Source organism: Chelmon rostratus, chromosome 11 (assembly GCF_017976325.1).
Source record: "Chelmon rostratus isolate fCheRos1 chromosome 11, fCheRos1.pri, whole genome shotgun sequence".
Lineage (NCBI taxonomy): Eukaryota > Metazoa > Chordata > Actinopteri > Chaetodontiformes > Chaetodontidae > Chelmon > Chelmon rostratus.
This window is the reverse complement of record NC_055668.1, coordinates 6,668,380-6,684,931: the sequence shown is the minus strand read 5'-3', so window position 1 is coordinate 6,684,931 and position 16,552 is coordinate 6,668,380. Positions and strand designations below refer to the sequence as shown.

General features: G+C 42.3%; 1 protein-coding gene across 1 annotated transcript; it reads left to right on the top strand.

Moving 5' to 3' along the window:
- Positions 1–358: 358 nt before the first annotated feature.
- On the top strand, positions 359–15,984 carry si:dkey-192p21.6 (uncharacterized protein LOC565246 homolog). Its single transcript, XM_041948055.1, is given in 10 exon segments — positions 359–441; positions 3,423–3,439; positions 3,442–3,499; positions 4,346–4,513; positions 6,533–6,655; positions 7,691–7,809; positions 9,116–9,132; positions 13,731–13,798; positions 14,882–14,997; positions 15,803–15,984. Coding segments are annotated over 10 exon segments (951 nt in total).
- Positions 15,985–16,552: the final 568 nt, after the last annotated feature.

The window sequence follows — 16,552 nt, the reverse complement described above, 5'->3', positions numbered from 1 at the left end:
ATTTATGTACATCAGGTGACCAGAAACACGAATATGCAAATATGTTCGCCTCATCAACTTTATGAGGCCCTCGATGTGGTGTTTACCCCCAAAAATCAGTAAATATTATTTCTTTAATATGTTAAGTTGAATAGTCCTGAAAAAGCTAACAAATGCGAACAGAAATGAAATGTAATGACAAAGAGAAACAGCAGTCACAGGTTGAAAGAACAGGGATTCATCACATACATACAGTCACCACATACAGCGAGTTAACAAGAGTTGATACTTGCCATATGACCTCATACGACTGACGCTGGCTTTTAGTTACTCAAAAGTTGTGTCATTATTTTGTCTACTCCCTCATTGTTTCCACAGGATGGAGCACATGGTTGTAAAGCTGCGCACAATACCGCTAAAGCTAGACCCAAAACGTCTGCGCTCACTGGACGCTTTCCGAGGGTATGTATGCCATCAGCAACCATCCTGTTTATCAGTCTCTCACCACATGCGGCTAGTTCACATGCTAATTCTTTTTAGAGCAGTCTGAGGCATGATGAAGATCTACAGGCCCAGCATAATGAATAATTACAGGGGTCACAGTCTGGCCACATGCTCCCCCAAGCTTTTGTTATCAGGCGGTGTAGCTTTGGGCATGATTTCTGATATCAGTGCATCTCGGGTTTGGAACAGTGTGTTTCTGTTGGACAGGAGTGATGCATGTGATTGAATCTGGGCTCCCTGCTCGCCTTAATTGTGGCCTGGGGGTAGACACAAAGCACGCCTCTCTGGAAACAGGATGCTGGTGTGGCTTTGACCTCCCCCTTGCCAAATAATTGATGTAATAATACCGTCAACATATCAGCACACATCCACACGGCCATAGATCTCCTGCCAAAATGGAGAGCGAGAGGAAATCCAGCAGCACAGAGGCAGCATCCAGCAGACGATTGGCATCTCCTCCATCTGCGGCTTGCTTTTGGATGAGAAGCCATCTGAAACCACTGTGCATGTGAGAGCTGAATTCAAAATACCACATAGTTTTATTTAGTTTGGGAGCTGAATTGGTTGAGTACATTTCCAGCAGAATTAGCAAAGGTTAAAGGAACGGATACGTTTCGATTTCATTTCCCTTCAGTTACACTTCCTGCAGTCCCTGTTCAATCCTATTATCTGAAATGTCACTCCGGGGTTACAGACACTTGTGGAATATTGATGTCCTGAATGGTAATACTGGAACTTCTCATACCTGACAACACCCTTAATCAAACTGTGACTCAGGGCTCAAGATTAACGCTGCGTGTGCCTCCTCAGCCCTGTGACTTATGATCCATAGCCCTGATAAGTAACAACTTTCTACAGAGAACAGACACATCAGTCATCTGCCATAAAAGCTGAGACATTTCTGAAGGCAAAAGGCTTTTCCTCTGAGCCGACAGGTTTTTCTGACCATTGCTCAGGCTTCACTGACATGATATACAGAGAACAGTAGGGTACGGTTGCACGTTAATTTTTCTAAAAGGATTTGGATTTTAATCTTGTGCCGCACTGCTAAAAGCCTGTCGCCGGTTTCCTTACTGTGGAAAATCGCACCGTCAGTAGTTAGCAGTGCTATACAACAGAGGGAACAACTATTACAGCAAAACAATGGATTGTCAGTTCCATTTAACACCAGGTGGCTGACTCATTCAGAGCCTTATTTTGACTAAGCTCCAAGTTTTCCTCTGATTCAGTTTCAGATATACCTTGAAGTTCAGCCACAAAAAAAGAACCTGTCCATTTCCACTCGAGCAGTAATTTATTATGACTAGATTGGGTGTCCATGCACTTGATATGGCCGGCATAGTAGGTAACTCAATACTCTGCAGCGATAGAGTGTAACTATCCATTTGCAACAGGGAAATGTACTAAGCTAACGCTCTAATTGGTAATGCATGTACAGTGATTCAAATCAAAGAAGTCCATAAAGTGTCTATCAGTGACTCATAACCAGATGTCACTGCTGCAGGAAAGGCACGTCTATCTGTAATCTGTTTGCTATAAATCATGAATACTTATTCCCAGACATGAATTAAGTCTGTTACTGAAGTGACAAATGTTCAATGGAGAGCTTCACAGGGTTATTTACAACTTCAACCTGATTAGGAACCAGGAAACAAGCCTGGGGTGCTTCAACCTGGACATTATCTTGCATTAACTTTGGTGCAACATAAAACAAATGGATCTCAGCGCACATCATATTAATTAAGCACCGTTTCCCTAAATCATAATTAGCAGCCTCCAGTGTCACGTGTGCGTGGCATTTGTAATGTAATCTGCCTGAAGTGGAGCTCTCATTCAAAATCCCACACCCAGAGTGTTTTGATTAAAAAGATGGCCAATAAGCCCTGATATTGCAGTGATTTTCACCAGGTCTCATCTGGCTAGTGATTTAACCTCTGTCTTTGTCACTATGGCGACTAATGGATATGTTAGTCAAAATTTAAATGATAGCCTGCGTGTATGTGTGTGTGTGTGTGTGTGAGAGAGATAGAGAGAGAGAGAGAGAGAGTACACGGACACATGCAGCAGGGTTTACTCTACTTTAATAGCCCTTTTGAGATGATAGTAGCCGATTGAAATCTTGTATCAGCAGGTGGGGGCTAAAAGAGCAGTAATGGCTTTGGTGCACCTCTTAATTGAATCTGGGCAGAAAAACAAGAGGAGGCAGAGGTAGATACAGTGCACCTTATCAGACAGTCTTGATCTTAGAGGTTGTCCTAATCTTGTTATGACTCTTAAAGACCCCCTGATGATATATTTTTGTCTTTTTGATTAAATAACACACGAATCATAAGAATGAATTCAAGCGTTTAAGAGGGTGAAAGGACGGAATCTGCCTCGGAGCGAAAACCTCTGCAGCCGCTTGACCACGCAGCCATTTACATTCCCCCGCAACGCAAGCTGGTGTTGTGTAATGGCCCCCGCCCATTTTCTGACATACAAGCAAACACCTTTTTCTCTCCGGCGTCTGATTCAGTGAAGCACTCCATCACGTGTGCGGTGTTTCAGCAGCCTTGGCCAGTGCTAAAGTATAAAGTGTATCATATATTAGGCACAAAGTCTTTAGTCAGCACTCCTGCTTGAGGAGATCCAGAGGACAAGTGTTCATTTCCTGAGTGATTCATAATGCTTAGATTGCATTAACTTGCATTTGGAGTGTGACAGAATAAAAGGCCCCTCCTCTGGCCCCTTTAACTTGAATTCAAAAGTTAGTATTCTATCAGATGCTCTAGTTAGATTGTAAGAAAACAGACAGATGTGAATGTTTTATTCTGGATTTCATATGTTTATAATAGTTAAAAAACGTTTTGCATGAAGGTTGAAGCATGAAGGTTAATCCAGTTATTACTGACTTGGCATATAGTCTACTATAGTGCTTACTCATTGTGCTGTGTTAGTAGTTTTGCCCTGACTGTGATGTTTTTGTGAACTACGATGGAGGAAGCGGCTGGTTCTTTCAACATGCATTCAGTGGTCAGTCCGTTTCATGGGAGGAGCAGATTCAAGTTAATGTACGCCTTCTTTCACATGCAGCCAGATGTGAAATGAATGTGTTCGCTCAAGGCAGTTACTCAGTGGCAGCGCTCTCCTCATCATGTCTGCCACATTTTCTGACCCGTTGTCACTAATTATGATAAATGCCGTCTTAAACCAAACACACAGGATGCCGTGCCTCACAGGAGCCAAACCAAAGGCACGATCCATACATTTTTATTGTTATTAACAACCAGGGAGGGGACGAGAGGGAGGAGGGATGAGTGTGTAAATGGCAGCTGGGAGAATATGGGAGGGAGCAGGGACTGAGGTGCCCTGGAGCAAGGCATCTCTCACCCAAAGAGACAGCTGAATCCCTCCTCCCGAGGTAAATGAAAGTTAGAAAAAAACCTAAAAATGTCACTGCAAACTTTATGAAATCCACGTGATCTTTTAGGGGTGTTCTCAATTTAAATTTTATAATAACCTCTTAGCCACATCTACAAGGGTGTATTGATTTCAGGGGTGGTTTGATTAATCTTCTCTTTGCTGCAGGGCCGCTACTGTCACAGGAGGGAAGATGTTTATTAATCACACCTTTTCAAAATGGAAAGTTAATGATGGAAGCAGCACTTTAAGGACATAACATTGTTCTTAATTTGCCTTGTAGTTCTTTTGGATTGCAGAGATTAGAAAAGGGCAAGAACTAATGTACGCTCCTGGATTTGTTGAAGCGGATCTTGTCAGGCCATGGTTGGTTTGGGATTGTCAGATAGTTTCAGTGCTATTTTGATATACACAAATATGTATATTTTTGCGCCGCATGTTTTAATAGAGTTGTTTCTTTCAGGTTTGTGTTTATTTTTGGAACTAACGTGGTGTTGGCTTTCAGATAGAAGTAGAGGAGAGGAGTTAGCCGCCTGCAGCTGCTGCACGAAATCACCTGGAGGACAGTTGTCCTCCCGAAGCTCGGCTTCTGCTCCCTCGACTACTCTCCAAGAAATGAACCGTGTAGGTGCAAAATATGCGGCATGTGATAGTTAATGGAACAAATGCATTAAATGCTCATGTGCTTGTTCTGTACTGGGGAAGTTATTAAAACCCAGACTCTGCCATGTCTAATAATATGTCCACTTATTATGGAACATATGCTGAAAAAGGAGAACAGAAAGAGGCTTTTTTTGTGTTAATGCACCTGTTCATTTGAAAAATGCCACTCAGTAAAAAAAAGCTGCATTTGCTTTTACATGGAACATCAAACATGTGTTTAGATAAAGATTTGTGTAAAAGCCAAAGCTGCAGGGCTGTGGGGTTAAAGGAGGGGAAGCAGGCTGAAAATCCCCATTTCATCGTCCACCTGGGGCTGCACAGGGCGCCCCTCACACATTAGCCATCCCCAGCGCTAATGGACTTTCCTGGGTGGATGTCTTTGTAACTGGGTTAACAAAAATATTGTTATTGTGTGTGCAGTCTAAAAATCGAGCACCAGGGGATGTTTAACAGAGGCAGATTGAGCAAAAACAACCACTGCGGTAATGGACAATTACAAACAGATAGTGTTACAGCCTTCAGCCCCATGCAGCTGCTGCAGAGGCTGCTGCTGGAGCCCATCATAACAGCACAGTGACTTTTACCATAAACTGCAGCTTTGCCCTCTGTCTCCAAGGACGTCCTTGGCAGTTCAGTCGCAGAGTTTGATCTAATCAGAGAATGGAGTCATATCAGCTCAATATGTGAAACCGCTTCAGTGTGAGACGAGACAGAGGAAGGTGTTAACCTTTGACTTCAACTGTGAGTCATTTCAAACAAACGCCGCTATGGCTGAAAGTCCAAGTCATTGTCAACGCAGTGTTAAAGACCTTGATGCCCCAGTTTGGTTGATTTATTTTCATTTTGTCATGTCAGTTAAAGAATTACACACTAATTTGTTGGTTTAATGGATTCCATTAGATAAACCCTTTGTGGTGAAGCTAAAAAATGTGGCTGTTTCTCTTAGAAGTTGATATTTTTTTAAAATTCTTGTGCTTAAACTAAGATTGTGTTTTCAAGATTTTATCTCTGACCATTTGACAGTGTTTATTCTTTTTTTTCGGATGGTGATAAGTTACAGGAAAAGTTCAGTCAAATGAAGATGAGGTCAGAGAGTCAGATTTGAAGCCCCGCTGTTGAGGAGCCTTCAGAGGATGTTCAAATACCAAAACCTCTCTTTTTGAAAAGTTCTTGGCTCGGCTCGTAGCTCTACTTTCTGATGGCTTTGTTCAGTTCTGCTCACTTCCACCATGGAATCATTATTTTATTCAATCTATCACTGAAAGTGCTCAGAAATGGGAGGCAGACAGCAGTGCTTTCACTTCCTTAAATGATATTGAACGTCGAAAAGGGTTTCGATTTCACACAGAAACCCACGTAAATTCATCAGAAAGTGAAACAAAAGATGTTACAGCTTCCTGCAGTTCACCTTAAAATGATGATTTTTATTTAAGTGACCGTTATGTTGGGGGACAGACTAGAGTAAATTATCTTGGTGGGGGTGTAACCTGCAGTTTTAACAAATGTGTGACGAGAGCTTCCTCTTTTCCTGTGAACGGAGACATTTCCTCCTCTTATTTGATTTGTCCGGATCAATGATTGGGATTATGCTGTTTTTTACGGCACTTTGTGCGGCAAAGAGGTTTTCAATTAACTAATGTGTAGATTACCATCAATCTCCAGAAGCCAATCCTATCCTCCCCAATTTGTCGAGATCGAGAGATAACTGGGAATCTTTGATTAGCTTCCCACATTCTTGACATGTCCGTATCCTGAAGGCTGACACCGTTTCCCAGTGTGCCCTGCTGTCCATCTTCCTCCTTCAGGAAGCAGTAGGCGTGGAATGATTGAGAAGATGTTCTCATGTTCAGTTTTATCAATTCCCTGATTTATTATTTGCTCCAGTCAGCAGGAATATCTTTGCACCACTGAGTTAAATCTGCACTTGTACCTGAGTTGTAAGTTCATGTATACCTCGTGGCACAGTTTAGGGTTCAGGCTGTGTGTTGTGTTGGCTGAGGATCCCTGCAGTGCTGCAGCGTCTGGGCTTCACATAGTTTGTTCTGTCTCTCCTGCAGACTTTCTGGGGCCAGAAAGAAATCCCACTGACAGCGGTGAGCAGCTCTGTCAAGTTCACTTTAGTTTGTGGTTACAGGGGGGGAAAAATAGAAGAAATCCAACCTGAGAAAACACAATTGTAAGCTAGTGTGCAGGTGCACCTTTGAATTTTTTTTGTGTAGTGTTTTTTATTTATATATATAATTATTGATGGGATAATTAGCCAAACATACACCAAAATATAGTTCAATCTTGTGTGTAAAAGTGTAAAAATGATGAGCATTTTTGTATTTGTGTTGTACTATTTTCCTCCAGTGAGTTTTGTATACTGTATGATGCAGGATGCCTTCCTTCATTGTCCACGTGGCTGATTTTCATCCTGCTGGAGACTCTTTGGTTCTGAATCACTTTGTTCATGCCTGCGCCCATCTGCCCCCAAGCAGGTCCATGCAAAGGTGTAACTAACCGAGTCCAATCTACGCATTAATCCACTGTACACATATGCTAAAAGTGTAAATTTCACCCATCTCTCCATGCTGAGATAATCTCCAGTTGGGGCTGTTGCGCTGCAGCCGAGGTGTTAGTGTGCACCTTGTGTTGCTGGTGTTATGAACTGCAGTGATTTATGGGCCTGTGGTGGATGCTTCAGAGGGCATAATTAGCCAATCTCAGTCTGTCATGTGCAATAAGAGGAGCGGAGGCAGAGGATCCATCTTCCTTGCTCGGAGTCTTCTGCTCAGTGCTGCTTTTTGTGTGGGCTTTTCCCCGTTTCTGCAACCCTGCACGGCATCAGTTTTACACTACCGCAAGTTCAAATTGTAGCTCTTTTTCCTACAGCTCCTGTGTTGTTTTTTTTTTACCAACGTCTGATTGGTCTTCACTTTTCAGTGGATTGTGAAATACATACAGTGCTTAAAAACAGGATGTGATCTTTATCATCAGTTAGAAAAACCTGCCTTCCTTTGGTCAAACGTGTCTCTTGTTGTTAAAATTCATTTTTTAGACCCTTGAATTTTGTTTTATTTTTTGATCCTTCATACCTAATTTCTGAATGTTATGAAAGCTCCTATTCTTTTAATACTGATTATACTGTTATACTTGTTATCAGAGATTGGTTGGGAGCTGGGGGAATCGGTGACAAGGATCTTCACCTTAACTGTACTAGAGGCGCAGCAGGAAACATTAAGAGATGGTTGTTTGGTGATAACCTGTACAAATACCCCACATGTAGAAGATCCTTTTCATGCAGAGTTATTTTTTTTTTTAATCTATCTATCATGAAACCTTGCAGGTGGAATTAAAACCATTAAAACAACCTTTGACCCAGGGGGGACTTCAGGGTACAATCAGAGGCTTGGGGGTACAATTCTTGGGATTCTGGTAATATGGATCATTTATTTCTCCTGTATGATTCAACAAGTGGCAAAAGAATATTTCTAATATGTCAGAGTTTCTTTAAAGTGTCCATATTATTCTGTTGTCATCATTTAGTTCCATATTTCCTGTTTCTTGGAACAGGATTAATGTTCCTCATGATACTGTGTTGCAAATACATAGTTTAGCTTAGTTAAAAGGTTATTTATTGAAGGATTATGAAGGCTAATTAAAGGGCCAGGACACCTGTCATCTGGTTTTATGATTTCTGACATTGCATTTGTGAAACTCAAATAAATAGGGAATTCATAGGGAATAACCTGGAACAGTTTCTGGAAAGATTTGCTGGTTTTGTGTTTCATAAATGTCTTTTATTTTTCACTGTAGAATATCAGCATTTTTAAAATGTCACCCTAGATACTACTAGAAGTACAGTAAGTGAAAATACTGAATTTCTTACAATTAATCCATTTAACATTAATATTTGTTATTAAACTGAGAAATTTTAAATGTCTATACCAGACCTAGAAGAGCAGTGCTGATTGTTAATAAAGTCGTGTTGTATATTAGACAGTGAGACTTTTTCCCGCCTTGTTGTAAGTGTGCAGCTGCTCTCTTTTACTGACAAAACGTTGTCAGAAAATGAGGAGAGAGCTTTTGCTGTTTAAACCGGAGTCTCTGGTGGCGACAGTGTCGCTTATATCCGTTTGTGTTGTGGGAAGTTGCCATGCAAAAGCAGCCACATTGCTCAATTCCCAGTGGGCGGTTAGCACTGAGCCCCTCACTCAGCGAGTCTTAGACGACGCGCCAGGTGTCCGCTGCCCTCCTCTGTGTTCGCCCATGCTAATGTCCTCGGCTGAAACATATTTATCATCACCAAATTAATCAGAGGGTGTGGATGACTTACATCGCACATCTGGCTCGACAGGATAGGAGAAATGTGACCGCTTCGTCAGGGACACAGCATTGACACCCACATCCCAGGACTATTCAGTTACCCAAGGACAAATACACAGACACACCGGTCGTTGGTGTTTACATGGTATTTCTCATTAAATGTACGATTGAATGAGTTGTGGTGACTGTGCTTATCTCTGCCTCCTCCTCCACAGCCCAATGATCATTTTCTACACATCCACAACCTCTATCGACCCCCCAGTGTGGGCCGTCATCCTGGCACGTTACATCATGTGGAGGTTTTTAACACACGAGGATGAAAGTTAATTGATCATTCGAAAACCAAGACAACGAGTCCCTTAAAACATCTTCTGCGTCTATGACTCAAACGGAGCTGAGCACTGTTATGTTCTTGCTGTTTTACTCCACCTTGCAGGTAAACTCTGCAGCGTGTTTTCCAGCCACACGGGTATTAGTCATAGCCGCCGCAGCCATTCATTAGCAGGACTTAGTAGAGGACATGTGCGTGATCTCAGCACGATTAAACAACATCCATGTGTGGCAGTGTTTCCGGGCAGACCTGGGTATCCAGCGCCTCAGGGGGATACACACTGTCTCTCATTGCCTGTGTCTCACCTGTGGTTTTAGATTAGAGGAGTTGTGCATATTACTTGCAGGCTACCACAATCAGTAGCATCTGATGAAGAGCATGATTAATTCATTTATACCTGCGCACTAAATCTCATCAAACATTTGAAGACCAACCATGATGGCATGGATAATAAGGAATTTCTCCTTTTTTTTTGTTCTTCACAGTGACAGTATTTTATCCCGGTATTACAGAAATGAAAGGGCTACCCCACACAAACCATGATCTCTTTTCAGTCAATTATCAATTCAAGGGAACATGTCTTAAGAAAGAAAAAAAAGAATTTAAAAACTGATGTTTATTGGCTCCAAATAGGAATGTAAATGAGTTATTGGCCTATATGTGTTTTGGAAGGACTAAGCTGCCCCATAATGTAGGTTAATTAGTAAATGCAGTGTGATTCATTGTCAGAGTTAGACAAGGGGGAGGATTAGGCATCATTTTATTTGGCAGAAAACCCAAAGTATATTATATAAGTACAATAGTCAGTGTACCATGGGGCATGTCTATCAAGTACATTTGCATACAGCAACAGACACACACCGACGCAGCAGAGGAGGCTTTCCTGTCGCATTAAAACCAGCTGAGCTCGTGTGGAGATAACATTGACACAAAATGCAACATGAAACCTTGACTTGTTTTACTTAAAATGAAGCTTAACGTTCACACAGTTTGTCTAGACTGTCCCTCAATATTAAATACAACACTGCTCCAGCCTGTGGGTCCACAATAGATGCTACTAGCCACATTAGCACTTCAGTATCGATCCATCCTTCAGCCTCAGTTTTGAAGTGAATCCTGCTTTGTATCAGCCCTTAAAGTATTCTGAAATAAACTGATTAGCGCATGCACGTAGCTCAGAGTTTTCCACTTGCTGTTGTCGTGGGGACATTTCCATCAAGTTAATCCACTGGATCACTTCCCCAGATGAAGATTTTTGTGTTGGTTCTTGCAGCCAACAACAAAGAAATTTTCGTGTTGCTAGTAATGTTACCTTTCACATCTTTGTGTTATCAGAGTCTGTGTTATAGTGAGGAAAATAGTGGTTATTAGATACAACTCGAGTTCTATGAGTATGTGTGTCGCCCTCTGCCTGCAGCCACAGGACAGCACATTTTTAATTATACTAAAACTTTTAGCACAGTAATGACAGTGTTGCAGACGGTGGCAGAATGTGACACCAGTGACAAAACTGGTACACCACTCATCACTAATGGATGAACTGGTGTAATAGAAATACATTGTGAAGTTCATTCAAACCCAGAATAGAAAGAGACATTTCGTTACGAATGTGCTCAGACAGCTTTTGAGTTCGTATTTGTTTTGGATCGGTGCTCCTTCTGGGTGGTCTCAAAATACGAAAAGAGGCAAGCTGGCCCCTATTTCATTTAGACGAGGAATGTGTCCCACAGGGACAAGCATGGTGTTATACGAGATGGCCCAGTTTGCATTTCTAAACCTGTGACATGAGGCTGTTAGTCTGCTCTAACGAGATTGACAGATATCCGTGTAGAAAGGTCAGGCTTTGCTGAACTGTGCACGGACGCTGTTTTTATGTACGTACAGTGAGATGCTGCAGAGATGTAGCTCGTTTGCAAAACGGGGTTAGTAGGAGCCTGCATGCTGTGGAGGCAGACATCCTGAACTGGCAGTCCTTTGACCTGGAGCGATGATGGAGCTGGAGGAGCTGGCTGCATCACTCAGCCTTTGAAATCAAACTGTGCAGGATGAAAAGAAGGGGCCAGTAGATGCAGCCAGAGAAAAATACACAGAAACAGTAACTGATCCCATTAGTTTAAACTGATGTGGTTGTTTGTATATTACTGTGCCTTTTCAGCTATTTTAAATATTAGGTTCTTTAAGACCGGCATGTTAACTGTTTAACCAATGTGCTAAAACCACCTCCGTTTGGTTCTTAAAGAAACAATTTCATTCGTTAACTTCTTCGTATCAGTACTACAGCTGTCATGTTGGTTTGTTGTGTCAAGTTTATGTGTTTAGCCCAATATCACAGCCAGATAGCCCCAGCGTTCATGCCCAGTATCACAATGGGGCCCAGACTTTCTGAAAAGAAGAAAAAAAAAAACCCTCAGCATGTAAGAAAACAAGACTAAGAGTCTAAAGCCACACTAGCAGCTTTGTGAGGCTGGACTCAGGCAGAGTGGTGCTTTGAACTAAAGCTAACATGCTCACAATGACAGTGTTAACATGCTGATGTTAAGCAGCTATGTTTACCATGTTCATCATTATAGTTTAGCTTGTTAGCATGCTAAAATGAGCTGAGGCTGATGGGAATGTGGTTACTTTGGCCAGTAGCTGGTCATTAACCAAAGTATTGAGTTATTACAATTCATCCTGAGGGGAGCGTGAATGTCTGTACTAAATGTTAAAGCAATCCAGCAGTTAGATGTGGAAACATTTTACTTTCTACTCACAAGTCACAAGTATTACTTCATCATGAAGGTCTGTACCAAATTTTGTACTAATCAATTCAATAGTTGTAAAACCTTTTCACTACTAGAGGAAATATGGTACAAAATGTAGTTGTTGAGATATTTCAGTCTGGACCAAAGTATGATTACCAGTAGAATAGTAAGAGGTCCAATATTAATGTGCTAAATCCAGCGTAAGCATCAGGAGGTCTGAGGAAGGTGTCTTTTGTGTATGTGAATCAAGAAAAATCCTGCTTGTATATGTGTGAAACAATTGAAATTCTGCTGAGAATTTAACATCATTAACCTCAATTCTTCAGTGACAAATTTCCCCATTACATCTCCTTGTGTTGCATCTTATTGACCATCATTGTGGAGCGAGTGACTGGAGGGAGGTGAAATAAATTGGGTCCATTTGGCTTCTCCCAGAGGCACAGAGTGATAAAGTAACACATGACGAAATAAATAAACATTAGGCTTTTATGTTTTTCCGCTGTTTCTCGTGGCACACCGGTTAGTGCTACATAGATGATGTGGATGCTGCTCGGGATTATGATGTTAGAGACGTTATATTTGGGATTGTTAAGTGTTTAGTGATGGATCGTTACAAGAAGTTAAAATCCTGGTTAACCAAAACAGAATAATAATATAATAGATTTTCTCACATTGCAATGGTTGACAGGGCGCTGTGCTATGTATTGATTCTGGGAACAGATACAGACCATGAGTGAAGTATGAATGCAGCGTATCTTCTCCCCATGTGTTCACCTGATGTACATTTACTTTGATTTCTTCTTGACTCCCGGTAACTAAATGTATTTTTAGTCCCACAAAGTGTTTTTACCAACAAAGAAAGCAAAATTAGTTTTAGTGATTGGCCTGCTCTTGATATTGACTTTTCTAATACGATTTCGCCTCGGAGGGGAGGCAGGAACCAGAGCTGAACAGCCTCTTGTTTCAGACATGTGCTCTTGACATTAGCAGGTCTCCTCAGCGGAGGAGGGAGCTCATTTCTGCACGCAGCCAACCACAGGATTGACATTACGCACAGGAGTTTCACAAAGAGCCAGAAAGTGTTGATAGAATGAACGGCAGGCTAGATTTTACATCGCAGTTCACTGCCGTGTGCTTTCCGTGGTGGATTGATATTCAGGAGCGGCCATGCATCTTCCTCCTAATAAACAACAGCCCCTGTTAATTAAAGTCCAACGATCAGGCTCGAGAAGTGAGAGATTGAAATTGAGCGATTGCCCCACATACCAGCCCCATCCCACATCCTGCTGCCTGGATAGCCTGGAGGCTCAGTCCAGCCCCGGCTAGGCTATTTCCACATCATCGATTCTGTCATCTATACACATGATGGATTTCCACCTAACAAGCGTGTTTGGATTCTGATCCACTGTCTTGGGTTTCTCTGTGGAGCACAAAATGTTTCCTCAAGTATCTAAATATATTTAAAGGTGAACAGATGAGAGATTAAAAGCTTTTATTGATCATTAGCTCATCAGATCATACCCAGTTCCTCAGTCTCATTGTTAATAAGGCTGTGGAGTCAACTTGGCCTCAGATTGGGGGGACTCTGTAGGTGGCACAACATTCCAGTGTGGATGGTCACATTGGCGTGTTTGCAGTCCGACACCGTGTGTGTGACTTGATGGACCTGGTTCATGTGACTCTCAGATAATCGTTTAATCTGCCGGACTCGCTTGATTCTGTTGCCTCAGGTTTTAGCAGCCCGATGCGGCTTGCTTTATCGCCCTCCATCGATTTGAAATCTGTTTCATTTCCACCCTTAGGGAATCTCCTCAGCCATCCTTTCTAAGTGCACACGAGACGGAGGATTTATACCTGTCAATAAAAACCTTTGGTAAGTGCTTCCTGACCCTCTAAATCCAGCCACTTTTCCTCACAAAAGAAAGGATGGGTTTCCAACAGGCACAAATCAAGGCTGCTAAAACACGCGTTTACTTACCTCTAACGACAGCTGAGACGGTAAATAATCACCCGGCCTGTAAGGAGTGTGAGGTGGAGCGGTTACACATCCTCCCAAAATGATCACTCTTCCTTACGGCCAGCAAAATAAAGGACGCTTTATCCTCTCAACCCCAGAAGCACTCACTGCACATTTTACCAGCTCTGTGTGATGGAACGGGATCGGGCTCTGGGAAAAGCATCTATATAACCACAGTGTAGTCTAACTGCTCCCAAACTGTCGTGTGCCTTTTTGGAAAAACAAGGCACGGCATCTTGACGAATGTTTGTAATGATTTTGCATGAAATACAGCATAATTGCTACCTCAGACGTAGATTACTTTACGACCCGTGCATTTGTTCCACTCCCACATTCCCCTTAATATGATGTGAATCATTTTAATGTTGCAGCAGGAAGAATACCATTTCATCTGTGATGTGTAAGCAAATTCTTCATGATGTTCCACAGGGGCCCCCACTAACGCTGTGCTCATCCCTTGCCATTACCTGCCTGGCTTTTATAGGCTGTTCATCATGCACAGGTTATTGAGCTCTTGAGTACCAGTCCCTGCCTGGATGTCTAGAAGTAATTAACTCCCAGCCAAGAGTCCTTTTTGGCCCCACTTCAGCTGCGATAAAAAATAAAAAAGCCCAGTGCGAAGAGGCTCCAGGAGGCAGCCATTTTACATCAGATGATATTACATCAAACATTCTTGCACTTAGGAGCAGACAGGGACATGGCTGGCTGGCACGCCTCCACGGGGCACGTGCCAAGGATCCACTGCTGATGCTTTGGACCAATCCAGCGCACTGTCCTGCAGTTTGTTGGATTGGCTCGAGACCCCTGGGTGTTATTTATCTGCAGAACAGGATTGACAGACTCTGTGTTTTTACACCCTTGTTCACACCGTGCGACTGACATTTTAGCGATGCCCAAATGCTGCCGTTGTGAAGTGTTGCTGATGGTCTGTTTCTCCTGGTTGCTGTCCTGCGTGATGCGTATGGGCTGTCTCTCCTTTCTGCTGCCTGGAGGCATGTACTTTGTCACTGATATGAAGGGCTGGTGAGTTGGACAGCCATTCATGTGCCCAGGTGTTTATTCACAAATCAAAAGGCTCAGTGTATTTATACTGGTTTATATGCTCCGTTCATGATTGCACCTGTTCACCACATTGAAAAATGTATTCCAATCCTGTGTATCAACGTGTTTAATTTCTTAAAAACAGCAGCAGTTAATTTTCATATTAAAAATGGATCACACAGAGAGAGGGAGACTACTGAACTTGCACTCACCAGCTGGACTGAAACACGACTCCAAAGGAGTGCTAACGTTGCTTTGTTGTATCTGCAGGATGTGTATACAGGCTAACAAGTTAGCCATATCAACTTTAAAGATGATGATACATCGTTGTTGTATTCATAGCTTGTTTATGCTGCCACAAAGTATAGTCAAAATATCATTTAATGCAGGTGTAAAGGAAGATTCTGGTATATTTCAACCAGGGTCTTATTCTCATAGTTGGTGATGCTTTGAGCTAACGTGTGCTCATGACCTCCCAGAAGTAGTTCGGGAAACAGCAATTACCAAACTGCAGTTTTACATCATTAAACATGCTAAAATTCTCAGAATCTGACCAAAAGTCGGTGTTGTTGTTCTAGGTGTTGTAATCACTATTTGGTCTGGCTGCCCTCCATCTTTTCTTCTGGTTATTTCTTTACTCTTGGTCAGAGTCAGAGAGAGCGTTTGAGATGATTAATGTAAAATTGAATTTTCTTTGGAAAGCTTTCAGAGGTTTGCGCTGCTTACCCTAACACAGAAACACAGATAAAATATAGAACCTTTCCTTTAAAACCGAAGATTCCCGTTCAGTAACTCCTGTTTGTCTCTCCTCCTCAGGCGTGCACTCCATCTTTGCATATGTTGGCCACTCTCTCCTGGGTTTCTGCTTCCCGTTCAGGTGGGAGATGTGTTTCCAGGAGGGCCTCTGGGAGTGGCTCCTCCAAAGCCTGCGGGGAACTGCACTGTGGATGCTCATCACTTACCTGCTGCACAGGGAGAAACTCTTCCTCAAAATATAAAGCAGCATAATCATCTGTCCCTTTTTTATTCTGCTGTCTGTTGTCTTAGTATTCCGTTCTAAACAAACACTGTTCAAGGTAAGGTATAAAGATTAGTATAACATCTGTGGAGTTTCAAAAAATCTGTCCTCAGCTTAATCAGCTTAGGTTACTTTTCAGTGATGTTCAATCAGCCCACGTACGTCTGAATGAATTGTATTGACGCTAATATCCAAGCCATCTGAAAAATCAAGCAGCTCCGATGAACTGCTTAAAGTTTTAATCCAACACAGGCCGCAACACGGGGAGAAAAGTGTGAAAATGTTCATCCATTAAACCGGCACCCAGTTTCTAAAGAAGCTGTCTGATCCACTGTCAGTGTGGGCAGCTGAGGATTTATTTGATGCCTCTTGTTTTGTGCACTGAATAGACTGATTAAATCAAATATACTGAGGTGGTACTTAACAAATTAGGCCGAGTGATTCCGCTACACACCAGGCCAGCCATTATGAGTCTGTTGCCATGGCCACTCCTCTTTCTGTGCGTGTGTGTGTGTCGGTACCATCTGCTGTCCAAGTGACAGTGCTTT